General features: G+C 45.9%; 1 protein-coding gene across 5 annotated transcripts; it reads right to left on the reverse strand.

Annotated features, from left to right (window-relative positions):
* Positions 1–1,178: 1,178 nt before the first annotated feature.
* smarcc2 (SWI/SNF related BAF chromatin remodeling complex subunit C2) lies at positions 1,179–20,429 on the reverse strand. Of its 5 annotated transcripts, none has more exons than XM_083661526.1 (26): positions 20,315–20,429; positions 19,206–19,325; positions 18,361–18,446; positions 18,109–18,184; positions 17,013–17,105; positions 16,779–16,848; positions 16,595–16,664; positions 16,257–16,332; positions 14,803–15,047; positions 13,547–13,671; positions 11,386–11,439; positions 11,194–11,231; positions 10,878–11,008; positions 10,294–10,365; positions 10,040–10,153; positions 9,762–9,915; positions 7,443–7,559; positions 7,235–7,297; positions 6,891–7,149; positions 6,098–6,259; positions 5,872–5,933; positions 5,579–5,702; positions 5,322–5,485; positions 5,091–5,225; positions 4,071–4,470; positions 1,179–3,391 (listed from the first exon to the last, which is right to left on the reverse strand). In XM_083661526.1, the coding sequence occupies exons 1-26, from the start codon at positions 20,423–20,425 to the stop codon at positions 3,327–3,329; spliced, it is 3,186 nt and encodes a 1,061-aa protein (XP_083517652.1). In that variant the 5' UTR covers positions 20,426–20,429; the 3' UTR covers positions 1,179–3,326. The 5 variants fall into 5 exon arrangements, with proteins under 5 accessions (XP_083517652.1, XP_083517651.1, XP_083517650.1 ...); XM_083661525.1 differs by having other exon boundaries at positions 5,579–5,699; positions 5,872–5,930; positions 18,109–18,190; XM_083661524.1 differs by having other exon boundaries at positions 5,872–5,930; positions 18,109–18,190.
* Positions 20,430–21,395: the final 966 nt, after the last annotated feature.

Here is a 21,395-nt window from a genome sequence, read left to right on the forward strand (position 1 = left end):
ATATACAATATTTACATTGAGTGCAGCGGTTTACATTATTGAAGCTATGTTGAATATTTACAATCAAATTTTACAACAATATTTACAGTGAGTGCATTTTGAAACTCAAGGTGCTTCAGAGCATCAGTGGTTCTCATGGGGTCCGGGCGCCCCCTACTGGGGATATGAGTGTCTATGATCTCTGCAATCAATAGCTCAGTTCATATCGTCCGAGGGGAAACTCCTTAGTTGCACAGCCTGGAAACACAGAGGGAACATGTCTGCAAACAGTGACAATCTGTAAGATTTTTAACTTGCTTTTGTTGCACGAGTCTTTATGATCTCTAGCATCAGCCTAGGGGAAACCAGAGTCACAATTTTGACAATAAAGTCAGAATATTCAATTACGACTAAAGTAAAGTAAAGTCTCCGACTTCCCAGACTTCTACTGTTTCTAACTTTTCTCCGCAGCCGGGAATCGAACCGGGTAACTTCTGTAAACAACATGCCTTTCATCGTTTCCCCAATAAGGGTCACAAACCCTAAAGCAAGGCTTTTCAGCCCGCAAACCCCAAAATAACAGAGCCAGAGGCAGGTGGTTGAAACATGCAAACGTCTCTGTGCACATGAGAATTTCGTAAACAAAACAAAACGTAACAATTGGTTAAAATGTGCTCTTTTTAATCATGTGTATAATTGTATTTCACACATTTTGTAGGTCACACATTCTTTAGGCCAATTTCACACATTCTGGAAATCATCTCGCGACCCACTCAGTGGTGTCCCGCGACCCCCGGGGGGTCCGGGCCCCCACTTTGGGAACCACTGCCCTAAAGAATTAAAGGATTACTTCTAAATGACTAAAGGATCACAAAACTTTTCTACACAGGTTCAGTCTCTCCAGGCCTATGATCTATTCACTCAGTCTCAGTGAGTCTCGCCAATGAGCGCACTGGGCCCAAACAGCCTAACGACCCCAACACCAGGCTTCTGCAGGAGAGTGGGAGGGTCGTCACAAAAGCTAAAATCTTATCAGCTGGGGGACCCCCGGGAGAAAATCTTATCAAATGGGGGTCAGTGGTCTAATTTGTGTCAGTTGAGGGCTCCTCGGTGTGAAAAAGTTTGAGAGCCACTGTATCACAGTACGACAAAACACAACACAATATGAGTCCTTTTCACATCTTTATTTCCCCCCCAACATTTTGTAAGTAAAACCTGAACATCTTTTGTTTTTGCCATTCAACACAAACTGCCAGAGTAACTGTCAACACTGATGATTTACTGAAGGAAAAATGATGCCTACTGTATCATAATCAATGCAATCGCTGCTACCTTCAGCATAGTGGAAAACACAGAAACTGAACAGACACACTTATTTCATATCACAAAATCCACACAATGTAGTAATAACACAGATAAAAAGAAGTCAATTTACGCTCACAACTGTGGTGAGCTCTAATACTGGCTAGCCGGACATGTACAGTTTCATCTTCTGATCCGATTATATTTCAGGACACTGACATGATGAGCTGTGTGCGTAATGAAGTCTTCTGAATGAGAATATGAGCGATCATAATTCTTTAACCTTCATGAGAAATAATCAAACAAATGGCACGGAGAAACTGAAGGATATCTGGGTTAGGAATCATAATCGCATGCATTCACATACACACATGCGCACAGTCACATCTCGGACATAACATAGATCCGAGTGGACCCATCAGAATCATACATACGATAGTGGAGAGAGGGTAAATATAGGCTACAAAGGTAATATACAGTTACAATGTAGACGTACAGTATCAAAGAAAGAAGATGGAAAACCTGCCAGTAAAAAATATAAAAATCGATAGGATTAAAAAGTGGGAATACTGTTGCAGATTAAAGGACACTATTGTGTTGAAGCTGTTTAAGGGGCCAGATCCCTTGTCTTTTACAGCTTTGTCCTTCCTTGTAACTTGCAAAAACAAGCTGCGAAAAAATCTGCTCATTTCCCAAACAACCACATGTGGATGTACCCCAAAAAACTCACTGAGTAAACTTGACATCAACATGATTATAAAAAAGATTTTGGTTTCGCAATTAACAAAAATGATTCAAACGATGAATAAACATGTCTGTGGTCACTGCAAAAAATGATGTTCCAGACCTCTTTTTCTTGTCTTTTTTTTTTTTAACAATACTACATTCCTCACAAAACTACAACCTGGATGCTTTGACTTCATCCAGACTGGACAGAATTGAGCTGACATGAAGCCCCTTAATGATATATTATTTCATAAGTGCCTGTTGAGAAGGAAGCTTATTACAGGACAGCGAATTAAAACAAAATCCTTTACTGCACCCATGTGGACCACCCATGTGGACCACCCATGTGGACCACCAATGGCTTTTTACACTTGAACAGTACTTTAGATGCAGACATTCCGCGGGGGAGGGGGATGCTTTTATAACAGTATTGTAACAGAAAATCCACTTTACAGTACATATTCTCAAACTGCCTCCAAACCGACTTGGAGTGATTTCAAATGGGCCTTTTGAATTTCAGACACATTGGCTTTAGAGTTGTGACCTCTAGGCCAGACCCTGTATTAGACTGACCTGTGGGCAAAAACATTTAAAGGACTTGTTAAAAAAATAAAATGGAACATGTCCAATTGAGTTTCCCAAAACTTTTGAAGTATGAAAATGTATTTAATACAACAAAGGGACAATAAGTGCTTAAGTTCAATTCCATTAATGCTTCAAGGCTTTGAATGAGACCTTGGGAAACATATTCAAAGTGCATCTTTTTCTTCCATATATTTTAAGTAGTACCTACAAGGGGGCAACATGTAGGTACCATGGAAAGATTGTTAATCGTGTAGCTTCACAAGCTGTGGCAAACTGCTGAAGAAAATGAACGGACGAAAGTTCAAAACACTAACAATAGAATAATGAGTCTTTTGCTTTCGCTTCATTTCCCTGGGTGGCGAGTTACTGGCAAGACCGTCGTATTTGACCACATCTCCGGTATGAAGTTTAAAGTAATGGAGCAAGACGTTATGTCATGTAGAGCATACAGGGAGAGGGCGTGTCTATGAAAAGCAATGTTCTTCATTGGCATTTCCTTGTACATATCAAATTTGGAGGGATTTATTGTCCAATAGACAATTCAAGTAGAGGTGAAATGCTTCTCTCTCTCTCTTTTTTTTTCTCACGCATCATTGTCCTGTCAAAAAAATGAAATAAAAACGAAAGTGTCAATATGTTCTCTTCCTTCGGGTTTATGACTTCTTCATTTCAGATGATACAGGCAGGATTCAAAGTGGTCAGAGTCAATCAGCCATCATTTCTTTCTCTATCTCTCACTGTGGAGGGGGAACTGGAGCTGAAGGGTGGACGGTCTCCCCAGGCAGGGGGGCGCTAGACTCTGAGATGGTAGAACAAAGAAAGAGGAGAAAAAAAGTTACGCATCTTAACAGCTCGCAGCTGTTTGGTCCACAATAGAAACCATTCTCTCTGGTTGAGGTGTTCGGGTGCATTTCTGTTTTTTAGGGCGATGGCTAAAAATTGAGGTCACATCTATGAATGTGTGAAGGCTGATGTGAAAAAGATATGACAATACGATCTTACATGAGACAAATTAAGGTAATGAAAACAAAGGTTCTTCTGTCATGCATAATGTAGGAAGAAGGGTACTGGGAAAAGCGAAAGCTGTGAGGCAACATTAACCACTGAGCCACCGTGCCGTGCACTTGATAATGGTTCACTAAGCTATCTGATCAGCCAGTGAGTCAAGCTTAACCTACTTTCACATTCGCTGTCAAAATTCAACGAGGTTGTCGGGTTCAAATTAAGCCAGATGTAATAATAATACCTAAGGTATGAAGCACACTGCTTATTTTTATATGAATGTAACAAAAACAAATGGCAGCAACAACTGCACACCTTTTGTGTCTGTGTCAGTTTGACATGTGGGCATGTCAACTGTTTTTTTTTTGTTTTTTTTACCACATGTTAAAAGTCAGCAATAAATAGGTCAACAAATATGACACGGGAGGAAACAACACTACATTGCTTCCTTTATCATCATAAGCCTAAACACTCACCGTGGAGTGCTGGAGTAGTGCTGCTGGGGTTTTGGCCCGGGGGCGAGGTGTGAGGACCTGGTGGGGGTTGGGACTCTGGAGGCTGGGCGGAGGAGGCGGCGGGGGGCGCTGGGCTGGGTGCGGGCTGCGGGGCCGCTGGGGTGCTGGGAGGCTGCTGGGTGGCTGCCGGGCCCTGGGGCGGCGGTGCTGCTGGAGTGCTGGGAGGCTGCTGAGTTGCTGCCAGGCCCTGGGGCTGTGGCCCCGTGGCAGCAGCCTGGTTGGCGTGAGGGCCGCCGCTCTGGCTGTGCTGCTGCTGAATCTGTTGGAAGTGCTGCTGCCGCGCCCTCATCTCAGCGTACTTCAACTGCTCCATGTGGAAAGACTGACGGTCTGCCAGCAGCTGCTGCCGCTGGTACTCCAACTATGTACAAAGATACACGGACACGTTAGAGGTCGCAAGATAACCACACGCCAGGGTTTCACAGACTAGTCGGCTATCAAAAACACTAGTCGACACTGTGCATCATATTCGACTAATCATTCATCTGTGGTTTTAGGAATAAACAATATAAATAAATACATAAATTGAACATTGGCAATTGTCTATGTTGTTACTGCAGTCAAACGGTCGGTATCTTCAGCTCAGCTAAGTGGCTGGGGTTTAGTAACTAATTTGTAAACAGCCTCTCTGAGCCAATCAGGAATCTGTTATTTCACATAACCCCATGTTGGAGCCAATCAAGGACTCCCCTAGGTTGGCCCCACCTACATTAGTTATTCCTTTACTGGCTTGACTGTTTTTTAGACCTTTTTGATGATAATCTATCATTTTTATTGGCTGAAACAAATATGTATCTCCCGTGACTGGTCAACTATTATTTTGGGAGTAGTCAATGACTAAAACTAAACTGCAGTAGTCGTGAATGCCCTACCACACACACACACACACACACACACACACACACACACACACACAGACTGCAATCACGTGGTGTCGTCCACTCTCTATTGATACTACATGTCCCAGAATGCCTCACTCACAGCCTCCCTCTCTCTGTCCATGATGGTTTCCAGTTCTTCAAAGTGTCGCAGTTTGATCTCCAGCTTCTTCATCTGGGTCTCCACCAGCAGCGCCACCAGGGATTTGATTTTCCTCTCCTCCACTGCAGCCAGGTGCTATGAAGACACAGGCAGAAAGAGGGAGAAAGCTCAGAGGCTTAGAAAACATCTTTTGACAGAGGATATTGTCAGTGGATGTAGTGTGATTAATACCTTGGCTTTGACAGCAGCAGCAGCCAGGGCGGATGCAGCGGCAGTGGCCAGGTTCCCCTCTCCCACGTCGCGCTCCACCTTGGCCTTCCTTTCTATCTCGCTCTCTGCTTCTCTCTGTCCCTCCTCCGTTCCCTCCTTTCCCTCCTTCTCCTTCTCTCCGTCTCCTGAGACAAACAGAGCAAAACGTCTCACTTTTTCAACTGGCCAAAAAGAACGACGCTATTTCGTCTGCAGCCGAGAGACATCAACTGTCGTACCCATCTCCGAGTCGGTTTTCTCAGCCTCTCTCTCTCCTTCGGGTTCTCTCCCTCTCTCTTCTTCCTTCTTCCCATTCTCCCCCTGCTTCTCCTCCTCCTCGGTCGTGCCATCTTTGTTGTCCTGCTGGGGAGTTGGCCATGACAGAGTGAGTGAGGCTCATAGCAGATCACGAGCAGAAAGCATCACAATAAGAAGCACAATCACATCGTGACCAACACACATCACATACCTTACAACACACATCACATACCTTACAACACACATCACATACCTTACAACACACATCACATACCTTGGCCTCTCGCTTCTCTTCAACCGATTGGCTGTCGCTCTTACTTTCCTCGTTGCTTTCTTCTGGGAGAGGAGACAACAAGTCAGAACTCATTATTTGCCATCTCATCACTGTCTCTCTCTGCCTTTTTCACTTTGTCCAGTCTGGTTATGGGATTTTGTCTTTTGTCTCTTTTCTCTCCTGCAACATCGCATGCCTAGTGTTTTTGAATGTGTGTCCATCCTACCAGGTTTCTCTCCCTCCTCCAGGCCGGTGCCTGCGATGCCACTACCCTCCAGGCCATAGAGAGGGTCCTGTCGGCCGCTGGCCCTTGCTGCCTCCTCCACCCGCCTCACATGGGCCTCCACCAGAGCTGAAGGAACCTCCTCCTTCATACGGGAAAACTCCTCTGAAGGGGGGGGGGAGAGAGACAGAGGTTATTCATGTGAAGACAACTTTTATAAGCCCATGTCCATTCTGCACTTTGAGTAGGAACACTCATCTTCACAATGGCTATTCAGCTATAATTGGTATCAGTGTTGTCATCGGGTCAACTCATTTTCAGGACTTAACTCGACTTGGACTTGAGCACTGATGACTCAGTCTTGGACTCGAGCATTCATGCATTCGGACTCAGAAGTTAGAGACGAGGACTCGGAGTTGTAAATTGATGAAGACTTTTTTTTTTTTTTGGTAATAGGCCCTAATAATTTGGCATAAGATATTGATAGCTATACTGTGACATTTTTTCAATTTTGTGCAAGGGCAGGCACGTGTGTTCCACCTGACCTAGCCTACATGTGGATTCACACTCATGTTCAGTAGCTCTGGACTCTGGACTCAGGTAATGGGGACTCAATTCGACTCTTCTTTGGTGACTTGGACTTGGACTCGGACACTGGGAACTCGAGGCTCAACTCGGATCCGAGATGTAGCGACTTGACTACAGCACTGATTAATACTAACCATTCATAATATTATCCGGCTCTATTTGATATCTGTCCAGTAGATGAATGAGTCAGTGATGTGCTCCTTCTCACCCAGAGCAGATTTGGCTGCGGCCGAGGCCACTCGAGGGTCGACCACGGAGGCGAGGAAGGCCACGGTGCTCATGACGGGGTTCCCTGCCTGGCTGAAAGGTACCGGCTGGTAGGCCAGAGGGCCCAGCGTGGTGGAGCTCTCCTCCAGGTACGGGTCTTCGATGGGCAGCCGCAGGAAGTGCAGGATGCACTCGTCCTGCGTGCGGCTGCCCACGTGTTCCGACACCTTGTTCCAGTCGTCCTTGTACATCTCCAGGCCCTGAGGACAGCAGGTCATTATTAGTACTGCTGTTAGGAGCTTTGTGGTGTCTTCACAGTGCTGGTTGTGAGGGGGGATGTTGTACCTCAAGTAGCAGTAGTGTTTCCTGTTCTGTCCACTCTCTCATGGAGCTTGCTGCGCTCTTACTCTGTAAATAAATAAAGACATCATCATCATCATCATCATCATCATCATCACCACCACCACCACCACCACCACCACCACTACATTAATATGTCATTGCAAATGACAGCAATGGAGGCATTCGCTTATTCAACTTCTTGGACTTATACCTTGGTAGATCCAGTCTTCTTGCTGTACATGTCTGTCCGCAGCCCAAAGTTCTGCAGGTCTGCTGGCTTGTCCTTCACCTTTTCTGGGAAGGACAGCATCTGTGGGGGAGCTGGGGTCTACAGGGAGATGACGACAAAAGAACAAATGTTAAGCATTTCAAAGTATCTGTGTGTGTGTGAGAGAGAGAGAGAGAGAGAGAGAGAGAGAGACAGAGATTCAAGATTCAAGATTTATTAAGTGTCCCAAAAGGGCAAATTGGATTGCAAAAAGCGTAGTACAAAGTACATACATAAAAACAAATAAGACAAAAAAACATTGTAAAAACAGTCTAGAGCAGCAGTTTAAAGCGCAACACAATAGTTAAAGTGCAAATGACAACAGTAGCAACGATCTAAAGTGCACAGTAGAGATATAAAGTGCATAGTAGCAAAGTGCAGTTCACTCTCAGCAGCACATTTATATCACAAGAAAGAGCTACAATATATCATTGTATTAAAGCACAAAAGAAAAAACCTCGGTCCAGACCAAAGGGCAGACAAAGTATATAATACAGATATACTGTACTGTACCCCTAAGAATAAATAAAGATAAAAGAATTAAAGGATAAAATAAATAAAATAATAAATAACAAAATAACAGCAACGGCAGATGAGGGGACATTACATTTGTACCCCAGCAGCGTTCAACGCTCTTGATAGAGACAGGCACAAAGGAATTTCTGTATCTGTTCTTTTTAACTATGGGGGCACGAAGGCGGAGCCCGGAAGGAAGCAGCTCATATTGGAACCTCAGAGGGTGGGCATCATCTGATCGGATGGACACAGCTTTTTTCAGCACCTGTTTATTACAGATCTGGTCCAGGCTTCTGAACTGGGTTCCGGCTATTTTTGAAGCCACCTTCACTATTCTCCCCAGGGAGTTCTTGTCTTTAGTACAAAGATTACCATACCAGCAGATTATGGAAAATGAAATGACAGACTCCACAAAAGCACTATAGAACATTTTCATCAGAGAGGGAGGTCTTGTAGCCATTTACACAACACCCCCTTCTGCTAGCTCAATCTCTAGAGCAGGGATGGGCAATTGGCGCCACCCCCCGACCTTTAGAGAGAGAGCCTGTGTCTGTATGAGTCTATAGCCTCATTCACACCGGCCTTGAAAGCGCTAAATGTTACGGAATATGTAATCCGCGTCTCCGATGTGAAAGTGATGAAAGCGGAGTCCTGGATAATTGTGTTACGCCATTCGTTCCACCATTGGAGGTAGTCATAGCGCCGGATCAGCCTCCACTCTGGCTCCACCTGAAAGCGTCGGAGCGGCGACACGGAACACAGGTGCGAATGGTCAGCTCATTCATAAAAAAAATTACAGGGGGAAAATGACAGCAAGAAAGGCATAAGTGAACGTCAAAAAGTAGCCGTAACAATCGTGACTGCAACAGGGGCGCCAGGAGGAATGCTCCGTGCGTAACAGTTTATGAGTAAGTAGGATGGGCTATTTATGCTCAAACGATGTTGACATTAGTAGGCAAAATGAACGGATATAATAATAAGCTTCAGAGGACGTCTCGTGCATCTGTCTCTGGCGAGTCGGTCTGAGGATATTATTCCCTCTGTTCTTCAGTCTCTCCTCAAAACAATCCCAATGTTTCGGAAAAGCAGCTCCAGAACTGCAAGCTGTCTAGTAGCCTGTTGCGCGTTCCCTTAGGAAAAACAACTAACGTTACAGTAGGCTATTCATGTGCATTTATACTATTCCCCCGATGACGAGTAACGTTATGCAGACTACAGCTGTTTGACATGCGGGCTAATTAGGCTACTTCATGGGAATAATTTGCTTTACAAAAACTTGAACCAAAAGGTAAGAATTAGCCTTGTAGCTAATACATGATGGTGCCTCTGTGATCCTGTCGATCAGATGAATATTGAAAGCCTTGTGTTACCATGCTGCCTTATGGAGAACACTCCAACACCTGTTCTTTTCTCCTTTGATCTTAACGACCAGCTGCACGTTGAGAGTTGCGGGCGTACATCGGCGATGTTTGGTTGTTGAATGAATTCGTAGCCTACACTATAACCTACACATGAAAATATTAATTTAGGCTACTAGGAGGAGCTGGGTGGAAATGCCTCCTCTCGCCTCATTTCAATCCGGGTGGGGTGGATGTAACCTGAATGCACACCCCGGAGCGGAAATATGGCGGGGCTGCTTGGTTTTGTGTGAACGCAACTTCTGTGGCAAGGCTGCCGCCGTTGCGGGCCTTCTGAACGGCAATATTGTGCGATCTCTGTGTGAAAGTGTCTTATGAGTGTTTGGACCTGGGAGGCCTTGGGCTGCAGGGGCACCAGGCTGGACGGAGTGTCTGCCAGGACATGGAAGTGAGAGGTTGGTGGAGGACCCATGGGCGTGGGCCGGCTCTCAGAGTCCACCTGGTAGTTGATCAGTCCCCACTGCTCCAGGAAGGCATGGACTCTGCAGGGCAAGAAGCAAGGGGAGAGAACGCCTCATTGACAAAACATTGACCAAAACAAACAGCCATTGTGAGCAACATTCATCTAGAGACAATGACATCTCTAGTGTAATGACATTTACCGACCTCATGATGGCACACACATCTCCTGCCAGGTTCCTGCGGCAGGCGGTGGAGGTGAGGTACTCCTGAGGGTTCAGCCGGTACGTGTCGATCATGAAGTTCCTGTAGGCCAGGTAGCTGGGGGAAGATGGAGACATTAGAGAAGACTTAACACATCAAAATGAAAAGACTGCATTTATTTGACTGCAGAAACATTATTGTCAGAGAATTGGTGCTGCCTGTTAAAACTGTCTAATATATTATGAATTCAGACTTACATCTCAGGTGTTTTGGATTTGTTCTTGCCATTGAAGAACTCTGGGAGGGCTCTGCGCTCGATAGCATGGACACTGGGGGGGGGGGAAACGTGATGACAATATGAACATGGATCGCAAAACTGTACATTTGAATGATTTGTCTTGAGACAAGATCAGTGGTCCTTAATCACATGCCATCTAGGACCAGGATCAGGCACACTTTTATTCCAACCAAATACTAGACCACCACCAACTAAGTTGAAGGTGTGCTAATGAGTGAAATCAGCTGGGTTTGTGTTCGGGTGGACTTACAGCAGGGGGTTCCTAAATGTTTTCATATCATGGACCACAACTAGATTGTCATTAGACAGCTTCATCCATTCCCAGACAATCCTATTTGAGATTTATTTTGCTGTAAGATCTGACTTTATACAGAATGACTGTACACAACTGGCTACACTGTATGTGGGGAATGGGGAGAATAAAATAGACAAACAACCCAGTCATCCTCAAACATTCTCTTGTTGTGGCTTCTTCTAGGGACTGATATAATAGTGAAATTACAATATGCATCATTCTGCTGCCCCCTGATGGTTTCTCTGTACCTGTTGTAGTCGAACCAGGCAGCGTAGCTGGGGATGATAATGTGGTGCGTCTGCTCAGTCACATTGTCCTCATGGAGGTCTGAGCCTTTCACTGGTTCACCCTTCACACTCGGAGAGCCTTCCTCCTCCTCCTGTTCGTGTGCGCGCACAGACACACACACACACACACACACACACACACACACAGACAGACAGACACACACACACACACACACACACACACACACACACACACACACACACGTTCATACAGTGTCACTATCTTCAAGACAACGAGGACCACCATTACAATGCACACTTTCCCCTTTGACCTTACCTTTCCTGTTGTCTCCATGGACTCGTCCTCTTGCTCATCTGTCCAAATCAGAGGAGGAGAGAAACAAAATAGAGACGTAAAAGAGATCAGAAGGGCTGGTTCAACTAGATTCTATGTTCTATTAATACAGAGAAAAAATACACTGAATACAGGGTGAACACAGTAAAACCATAAACTGCTCAGGAAACTCACCTATGTCCGTTCCTCCCTTGACAGGAGTTGAGTCAGAGTCTTTCTTGGTGTTCGCTATGCAAAGAGATAGATTTACAGCAACATCAGTCAATGCAATGCACAACAAACACTGTGGCTTAACAACGCATTCTCATTCTCATCGCATCCATATGTGATTATTTGTCAGGACCCCAAGGGCCACTATACTACATTACATTACATTACATTACGTCATTTGGCAGACGCTTTTATCCAAAGCGACTTACAGTAACACACTTTTTGTCAGCAATAGAGCAATCAACTATGGAGCACAGTCTATGACAACTACAAATCCTGAAGGAACAGTGGTACGAGTTTTTAGTTTAGGTTTTTTTTTTTTTTTTTTTTTTTATATTAAATAAAGAGAGAGAAAGAAGAGAGAGAAAGAAGTTAGATCAAGAGGGGCCCAGGTGGAGCCTGAAAAGGTGAGTCTTTAGTCTTTTCCGAAAGATCGGCAGTGATTCAGCAGTCCTGACCGCAGGTGGCAGCTCGTTCCACCATTGGGGTGCCAGGGAGGAGAAGAGTCGAGATCGGGATGAGCGACTTTTGAGCGCCCGTAGCGAAGGAGGAGCGAGGCGCCCTGCACTGGTAGAGGAGCGAAGGGAGCGGTGAGAGGTTTGGAACCTGACCATAGATTGCAGGTACAGGGGAGCTGACTGGTGTACTGCCCTGTAGGCCAGTACCAGTGTCTTGAATTTGATGCGAGCTGAGATGGGAAGCCAGTGGAGGTCCCGGAAGAGGGGAGTGACATGAGAGAATTTGGGTTGGTTGAATACCAGACGGGCTGCAGCGTTCTGAATGAGCTGAAGCGGTCGGATGTCGGTGGCAGGTAGGCCAGCCAGGAGCACGTTGCAGTAGTCCAGGCGAGGGACGATAAGTGACTGGACCAGGAGTTGAGTCGCTTCTCTTGTGAGGAAGGGACGGATTTTGCGGATGTTGTAGAGGGAGAACCTACAGGAGCGTGCTGTCGCAGCTATGTTGGCAGAGCAAGACAGCTGGTTGTCGAGGATCACCCCAAGGTTCTTAGCTGTTTGGGAGGGCAGTACAGTGGTGTTTTCGATGGAGATGGAGAGATCTGTGAGAGGACAGTCTTTCCCTGGGAAGAAGAGTAGCTCTGTCTTACCAAGGTTGAGCTTGAGGTGGTGGGCAGACATCCAGTCGCCAATGTCCTTGAGACATGCAGAGATGCGAGCCTCGATTTGAGTGTCGGAGGGGGGGAAGGAAAGGAAAAGTTGGGTGTCATCAGCATAGCAGTGATAAGAGAAGCCATGAGAAGAGATCACATAGGCAAGAGATCTGATATAGAGAAGAAAAAGTAAGGGGCCCAGGACTGAGCCCTGGGGGACACCAGTGGTAAGAGGGCAGGATCTGGAGACGGACCCTCTCCATAAGACCTGGTATGAGCGGTTCGAGAGATAGGAAGCAAACCAGGATAGTGCAGAACCTGAAATGCCGAGGTCAGACAGAGTGGAAAGAAGGATTTGGTGATTGACTGTATCGAAGGCAGCAGACAGGTCAAGGAGGACAAGGACAGAGGAGAGGGATGAGGCCTTAGCAGTGTGAAGGGCCTCTGTGACTGACACACCCGGCTACGTTCCTCCCCTGTTAAAAACATACGTGAACACGTGTTGCGCCTTTGTTTGCGCCTTTGGCAACTACAGCAACTTGGTTAGGTTTAGGCAACTAAAGTAACTTGGTTAACGTTAGGGTTATGGGTTGGGTTAGGGTTAAAACCTAAAGAAAAAACACAACGTGTCTCGCTTGAGAGTCGAACACGCGCTCTCTCGCTTGCAAAGCGGGGACACTACAGGTCGGCCAATCCCGGCCCTACACCCTTAGGCGCCAGCGACCTACTTCAACGCTCGACCGCAACGTCGGTTACAGAAGCAACAGGGCACTGCCGTTACGTGCCCGTCACGTGAGTAGCGCTTGCCTTGCCAACGTCGATTTCCGACGAGAAAGGGTACGTTTCTAGTCGGTATAGAGACACCAAGAATCCTGACAAATGGTCACATCTGGACACGCTGGGAATGACATGGGGCTGGTCTTAATGGAAAGAGGACAACTGAGGTTCATTTGAACGCTTATCCAAAATGGATTAGTCATGTCTGTGTTGCACAGAGGTGGACGTGTGGGCTGTTACCTGTCTTAGCTGGGTTGCCTTCCTCTGTCGCTGGTGCAGGTGATGCTTCATCCAAATCCTTAGTAAGATCCTCCTGTTCCTCCTCCCTCTGGCCCCGTTTAGACTTGGTGTATGGGGTCGTTGGCCTGTCAGCACACGCACACACGCACGCACACATGCACACGCACACACACACACGCACACGCACACGCACACGCACACGCACACACATGCACACGCACACACACACACACACACACACACGTCACACACAACATATTGCACAGTATCTCTGCTAATGTTACGATGCGATCCGGCAGCGGACTAAATGTCAGTTCATTAGTGATTTGGTATGAAAAGCTGACACATTATGTTATGTGATGATGACATCCTTTAGGAGTGCAAGTGGCTGCTTCGGCTGTCAATCATAGTTTATGTTCGTGGGTGTAGAATGTTCGGACTGTTATGATTGGCTGTTAGAGGGCGGGCTTGTGACGTCACCTCCCCCTGGCACAAGGAGGAAGTGAAGGAGACTCCGGTGAATGAAAATGTTTTCTGATGGATATGCGGTAATGGGGTGTGGGGATGTGGGGAGACGCTTTTGTCAATGATCGCTGGAGGAGCGTGGGTGCAGAATGCGGCGCCAAAAGCCACGCACGGACTCAGAGTTGTGGATAATGAACCTAAGGATGGAATATTCTTATTGACTCTTTTAATCCTTTTAGCCCTGGGACATGGGACTAAAAGGACATAAATGGATGGGACACATGTCCCATCCATTTATGTACTGTAGCTGTTTTTCTGAATCTGTCTTTGGATGTCTGCGTGCACGCTGGAGCCCGTTCAGCAAAGAGATGACAGGGCTGTCAGGTGACCAAGCCGTCTGCCGAGCGGGAGGGACCTGCCTACCAGAGAGCGAGGGGGTCCTGTAACATACCAGAGAGTGTGTGCTGAAGCAAACTACCAGTGAACACGGTGATGCTAATGCTGGCTCATGACAGTCCAAACTGCATGTTGCTCAATTATACAGTAGTTCATAGTGAAGGACTCGAGATGTGTTGGAGAAAGCTAGTGAGCGCTTAAAACATAGTTACCCCCTAGACAAACGAAGCTAAATGAAATGAATGATCACATTCTGATAGATGAACACATTGGAGGCCCGAACGGTAACATTACCAATGGTTTTGCTGAGTCTATGACAAACATCTAGACTCTCTAGATGTTTGTTTCTATAGCAACACATCATATCACTCATCAGGACACGGCCGGTCACAAACCCTTTTTTGGTGTTCTTCTTCTTGCTCTCCTGGGGCGGCGGCGTGGGCGACGGCGACGGCGAGCGCTTCCTCTTCTTGGCACTGCCTGGCTTCTTGTCCCTGCGCTCGTCAGGCGTGCTCACCTCGTCGCTCAGCGTCTTGGCTGAGATCCTCTTCCTCTTGGGGCCGCCTTCTCCCACCTCATAGTCCTCCTCGGTCATCCACTCGTTATACTGGTCCAGGTCTAGGATCCACTTGCCGTGGACCTGTGGACAAACAGGACATACAGGATGTCACACATGTCCCATGACATGGCAAAGGACCATGTTCATTCAGCGTGTCTGTCAACTCCAACCTGAGTCAACAGTGTGAAACTACTCCAGGTAACATTCTCATGGTCTCATGGTGAACTTTTCAATCTCAGTGTGTATTTTGGAATGTGGTAAAAAAAAAGAAATCAAAGCACTATTCAGCAGAACAAAATATCTAGCGGAGATAATGTTGATGTGAATGCAGCACATGGTTTCTTCTAGTCTCTATGTGGGGTTACTGGGTGACACAGGAAGTATTTTTGTTTGGAACAATCACATTAACTTGGTCATTGAGAAAAGACTAAGTCGTTGAGTTAGCTGGTAAATTATTAGTCTCTTATTATTAGTTGGCTTCGTATTGTTTGAGTGCTGCTGTAAACATATGAAAGCTTCACTGCTCTTCCAGGGTTTTTCCTGGCTCAAAATGAGGCAGAGGTTGTACAGTGTACTACAGCCCGACCCATATGGGATTTTTGAGACCGATACCGATTTTAGTGGGGGGGGGAATTCACCGATTACCGACAGGCGGCCAATATAGCGATTTTTTGGTTGGGATAAAAATATACGTTTTATATGTGGATTGTGCACCGATTTGACTATGCAAAAAGTACTCAGAAGACTGCTTTCTTAAACAAATAACTCTATTAAAGAATATTTCACATGAAATTGTCAAAACATCGGCGTAGTGCCGCAATGACAGATGACAGAAATCCACTGAATGCGGCAGCGCTTGTTAGAAAAGAGTGTTTTCCATGAAGAAGCTGTCTGAGTTTGGTCGAGAGCTGGAGGAGGTGGCACGGATCTAATTCTCGATGCAGGAAAAACCCTTGTCTTCCTACTGGGTCATAGTGATGCTCTGAATACACCATCAGGACTTGTGACACTGCTTTGAATCGACAGTTCAGTGAGGCGCCAGAGAAACCGCTCTGCCGCTCCAAGTGCCAATTTGCAACTGCACTCGATGTTTGTATCTTTTGCACAGAGGGACAAATGGGAAAAGAGTCATGATTTCAAACGAGGACGATATCAGCTTGATTTGCATAAATCCACTGCCAAGTTTAGAACAAATAATAAAAGCTAGAAAGACACGTGGGCAAGAGGAAAAAAACTACAACAAAGGAAAGGACTAGACTTTAAACATGATAGCAAGACAAAATGATTTACCTTCCTGGGCTTCTCTGGGCTGGGGGGATCCTCCACAGCAGCCTCTATCTCACTGGCTGAGATCCAGGTGTCGTAACTGCACAGTGAGGTCAAAGGTCAAAGGATGGATGATTACAATGTGGGCTTGTTGAAACATCACAGGAAGGGCAATGTGCAACCTATGCTTTTATAAAACTGCCCGTGGAGCGGCTCCAACAAACTGTACGCAGGGCAGTTAAAGTTGGCAATGTGGGAGTTGTATGTGTGAAGCTTTTACAGTAGCCAAAGGCAACAGGATGCTTTCAGTCAAGTGGAAAACGGCACATGGTGCTGATGTTTTTCTGCCACTTTCTACCAACCTGTCTGGAAAATAGCCCCAGTGAAGAAGCACTTGCTTATCTCTCTTCATCACAGGACGCACCCACTCCTCTGAGGCAGAGAGAGAAGAGGATATTAACACAAAGCTAGTTACTACACCAGAATCACTGACTGTGACAACAAATACAGCTTTCTGGGCAGGAGACAGGAGGTTTGAAGCCTCACCTTCCTCCAGACTGGTGGGAATTGGAACTACCACGTGGGAGCTGGAGGCCTTGTCCTCAGTCACTGAGCCCTGCAGGAGATACAAAATAACATTTCACATCTTCTGCTTCATCCAGGGCGACACCACTGTAGGTTTCAGAGACATGGGTTAAGCCCACAAAAGGAGAATTACTTTCATCTCAGTTAAGTTCTCAAATACAACACACACACACACACACGCGCGCGCGCACGTACCTGGTGTCTTTTGATGATGTCTTTCAGTTTCCCCAGCAGCTTGGGCTCGATGTCGGAGCTCAGGTAGATCACTGGTCTAGTCAAGCAGTTGTTCTGAAGTGGAGAGACAGAGTAGGTGTGTGAATGAGGGAAGTTGAGGTATGTCATACAGTATCACGCTATCACTAACTGTGCCAGGCTGTCTTCACAGCAGCAGACTCCCAGATACCTCATGAACATATCATCTCTGAACCACACTGTGTTTTCATAGAATGCAAATCTGGCAAAATAACACAATTACAATTGGAAATGTAGAACAACGGTAGGAATGAATTGTAGGAGTTTGTCTTTGAGTGAACCTAGGTCACAACACAAACACACATGCATTTTTTTTTTAATCACCCCTTCTCATTTTCACAGGCTTAGGCCTTGGCCACACTGATCCGTGGTGTCTGTCCGTGTGCGTTCATTTCTCTGTTCACTTCCATTCATTTTCAATGACAGCTGTCCGACTGTCCGTGGAGCACTCAGAAGCGTACGTATCCAGAAAATTTGCATACGTTTTTGATGGACAGAAAGTTGAAGAGGGATGAACTTTTTCTGGATGGACGTATCGGATGGTCGGATAGTCACTGTCCGTTTAGCCAATCAGAGTCGAGGTCTCGAGAGGAGGCGTTCCGAGATTTGTTTCAACTTTTCAAACTTCAAACTTTTCAACTTTTCAAACTTCACCGAGGCGGTGAAGGAGGCTATGATTAATGCTGTGTACACCATCCCGCTGTTGTACAACGTGACTTCAAAAGATTACAAAAACAAAAACAAAACGGAGACAGCCTGGCATAATGTCGGGATGATTGTGGGATTACCAGGTCAGTATTATAGACTGCTACAGTGCTACTGTATTGTTGTATTGTAACATGTTAGCTGACGCTACGTTAAAACAATGCATCGGACAGACATCTGTCCGTTCAATAATTCTGTCCATTTTCTGACGGATCAGTGTGGCCAAGGCCTTAGAATGTAAAATGATAGTTACTGTTACAATTGAATGGAGTTTAATTGTCAAGGTCATCATTTATGAAAATGAAACCAAACGGAAGCCATGAGGCCGACTCACCTGTACCAAGGACTTCTCTATGGTCATGAACATCTCCACATTGCGGTCCATCCTCGACGGGTTCTGGAAGTCAAACCTGCGCCTACCAGGAAATTAGACTGGAGTTACACACGAAACGGCAACATAGCCAGTATCCCATTAACTACTGTAACGCAAGCTAGCTACACACTACACACTCATCTCCCCATGATATCAACTAAGTGCCTGATGATGATGCCTCCAGTATGAAGCCGGTTGGAAAGAAGCTCTTACCATCCTTGGTCGCTCTTGAACTTGTAGGCAGCAGCCAGGATCTGGCACAGAGCCCCGCCTGATTTAAAGTCCAGGAAACACTTCATCTGAGACACAAAACAAAGCAACAGCAAGGTGAGTCAGGGAGGCAAGTGCTGGTGTGTGTGTGTGTTTGTGTGTGTGAGAGAGAGCGAGACCCCATTTACACCTGGCGATAAAAAGCGATCTGTATCCGGACACGTTATCCGGAGAATAGATGATGATTCGATCTTGCCTTTGCGTTTACACCTGGTAGATGTGTTCTCGTTATCCTCATTGAGATAAGACCTCACATAGCTGTCAGAGGTGAAAGAGAAGAGAAGAGGTGTAACTCCGGTCAAAATGGGTAGGCTAGAGATGTGTTCAATGCTACCCAAAGCAGACCTGAAAAATAGCTTATGTTAACCCTTGTACCTTGTATGTTAAAATGTTAAATAAACCTTATGTACATTGGTAGGAGAGAGAAAAATCACTTGTGGGACCGAGGTCTGCTTATTTATTTATTTACCACCAATGATGACGTCTTGACCGTCTTGGTTTCTTCCTATCTCTGTACATTCCTCTGGAGTGAGACACATCACATCTCTCTTTTGAATGTGAGCTCGTTGCCTGTCCACATTGGGTTTACACCTACAGTACCTAAAACTTGAACACAATGTAAGCCAGACTACCTCCAGATGTGGTCAGGGAGATCTGATCCCATTCTGATCACAACAGGTTTACACCTTCCATTAACATGTGTTTTTCCTTATCAGGATAACGTATCCGGATACAGATCTCATTTTAATGTCAAGTGTAAATGGGGTCTTAGAGAGAGCGAGACGTACCGGCAGCTTGGTGAGCGGAGGGTTGCTGACATGTCGGCCGAACACCTCCTCCTGGAACTGGAGCAGCTGGACCACCAGGCTGGACAGGGACTTGTTGGTGGGGGGCTCCGCCTGGATGTACTGGGGAGGGAGAGCAGGGTCAAGGCTGAGCCAGTGAGGGCAACGGCTAGGCTAATGTGCGTCATATGAGTTGTGTCATGGAAGATGCAACGCTGTTAGAGCAGTGATTCTCAATCTCTTTTCACAACACACAGACCCTTTACTATGTCACACATTAGGGCCTCTGACCCCCATTTCATGAGATTTTGTCTCTCAGGCCCAAATCTGAAATTATTATGTTTGTGTTAGTGATTTTGTCCAGAATTCCATGACTATCTGTAGATAACTAATGCTCAAAAGAGTCAAGTTATTCTACATGATCTCATTGGGTTAACTTCTTGTAAATGGAATAATGCTGAAGTTTAAAATCCATCAATTTGCTGGGGACCCCTGACCCCCTCAAGGACCCTTTAGTGATCCCCGGACCCCACGTTGAGAACCTCTGTGTGTTAGAGCACGGATTATGTTGTTTGGATTACGGAAATTATAATCAACATAGCTCATTTTATCATCACTGTCAATAATATTTTGAAACAAACAATCGTTCTTTTGTTTCCTCAACAAGTTTGACAAGCAGCACTAAAAGCGGTATAATTAGTCCAAGCGGGCCGTGGCTGCAGGCAGAGAGAGGCGCTCCACACAAAAAAGGCAACATCTGGATTTGAGCACCGGGAGCTGCCGAGCTAAGCGGCTAGCTAGCTGGCTGGCTGGCTAATTTCACCCCTGTTGGCAAAATCTACCCTCACAAGCCAGCCCGTGTCCCACTTTTGGATCGGTTTAGACACAATAACGCAGAGAGATATAACGCCATCCACGCCCGCATCTGCTGAAGACGTCGCCTCAGCATCCTTTTGTATCCCGGTGGCTCATGTGGATGAAACAGCTGGACATTCAGCCCATCTCACACCCTCCCTTCTTTGTCACTCCTTCTGCCGAAGAGGTTTAGTTCCCACGTTTCAGTGTAAAGATAGAGATCTACGGTGTATGATTACGAAAAATGGGGTCAGTACCTTTTTGTAATTCTTTCCCAGCCAGACGCGGACATTATCAAACTGCGAAACGGTGTCAGACGCTTCGAAATATTTTACATTCGGGCCGCCGTCTTTCTTCCGCACCGCCATCTTTGCCTGCAGACAACTAGTCGACGCCGCCTGCCCCCTAGCGGCCAAGAGCTGACATTACAGCTGCTGTCCATTACAGCTGTGTTGTAATAAAGCCACATGTACAGCAGGTGGCGGAGTTGTGTAGAGGATATTCTAGATTTCAAGGGTTACTAGGTTCAGAGCTCGGAAGTAACTACAGTAAGTACAAATACTTTGTTACTGTAGTTAAGTAGGATTTTCAGGTATCTGTGTATTTTACTGAGTACTTTTTTTTCTGACAACCTTTACACCCTACATTTGAACACATATCTGTACTTTCTACTCCTTACTATTCCTTCAAAACAGGCTTGTTACTTTACTTTAGCTTTAATGCACGACAGACAAAAACGATGTAATGTTGGTCTGTCTCTCTCATCTCGCGCTCTCCCAGCTTTCACGCATTATGTGCACCTTTTTTGTGGAAAAAACATATCACACAAATTATTAAAGTAGCCTATAGTCTTTATACGTATCTTAACATGTTTGGAGGGGATATTCTAAGATTAATAGTAGTTCAATAGAATCCTACTACTTTAACAGACACACACGCGGCGCCTCGTGTGTGTGGGACAAGAGCAAATTTGCTATATGCCAGCCAGCATGTGTTACTGATGACATCACTGATGACGTCATCCATCATGTATTCACCTGAAAAGTGACCTGAAGTCACCTGGGCGAATGCATCTCATGCTGTTGAGTGACATCACGAGATGTAGTCTTGCGAGATCTGGAGTGATGTCACTCAACTGGAAGTGATGTCACGCAATTGCTCGACTGTGATGTCGTCAGGCAGTCGTGATGTCATCAGTGATGTCAATCGAGCAATTGTGATGTCATCAGTGAGTGATGTCATCAGTGATGAACCATTTTCCCTTCATAACGACCGGTGATGTACTCTGACAGACCTGAAGCAATGGCTGCTCGAGCATGGCATGGCGACTGGCCGCTG

This window comes from Poromitra crassiceps, assembly GCF_964638095.1.
Source record: "Poromitra crassiceps genome assembly, chromosome: 27".
NCBI classification, from domain to species: domain Eukaryota; kingdom Metazoa; phylum Chordata; class Actinopteri; order Beryciformes; family Melamphaidae; genus Poromitra; species Poromitra crassiceps.

Bases quoted from the DNA above. Each gene is read 5' to 3' on its own strand.
- smarcc2 (XM_083661522.1), bottom strand. From the start codon at position 20,425: ATGGCGGTGCGGAAGAAAGACGGCGGCCCGAATGTAAAATATTTCGAA. The intron at 16,665-16,778 runs GTGAGGCTTCAA...TCTCTGCCTCAG, and splicing joins TCCCACCAGTCTGGAGGAAG to AGGAGTGGGTGCGTCCTGTG. The intron at 11,232-11,385 runs GTGAGTTTCCTG...TGATTTGGACAG, and splicing joins CAAGGGAGGAACGGACATAG to ATGAGCAAGAGGACGAGTCC.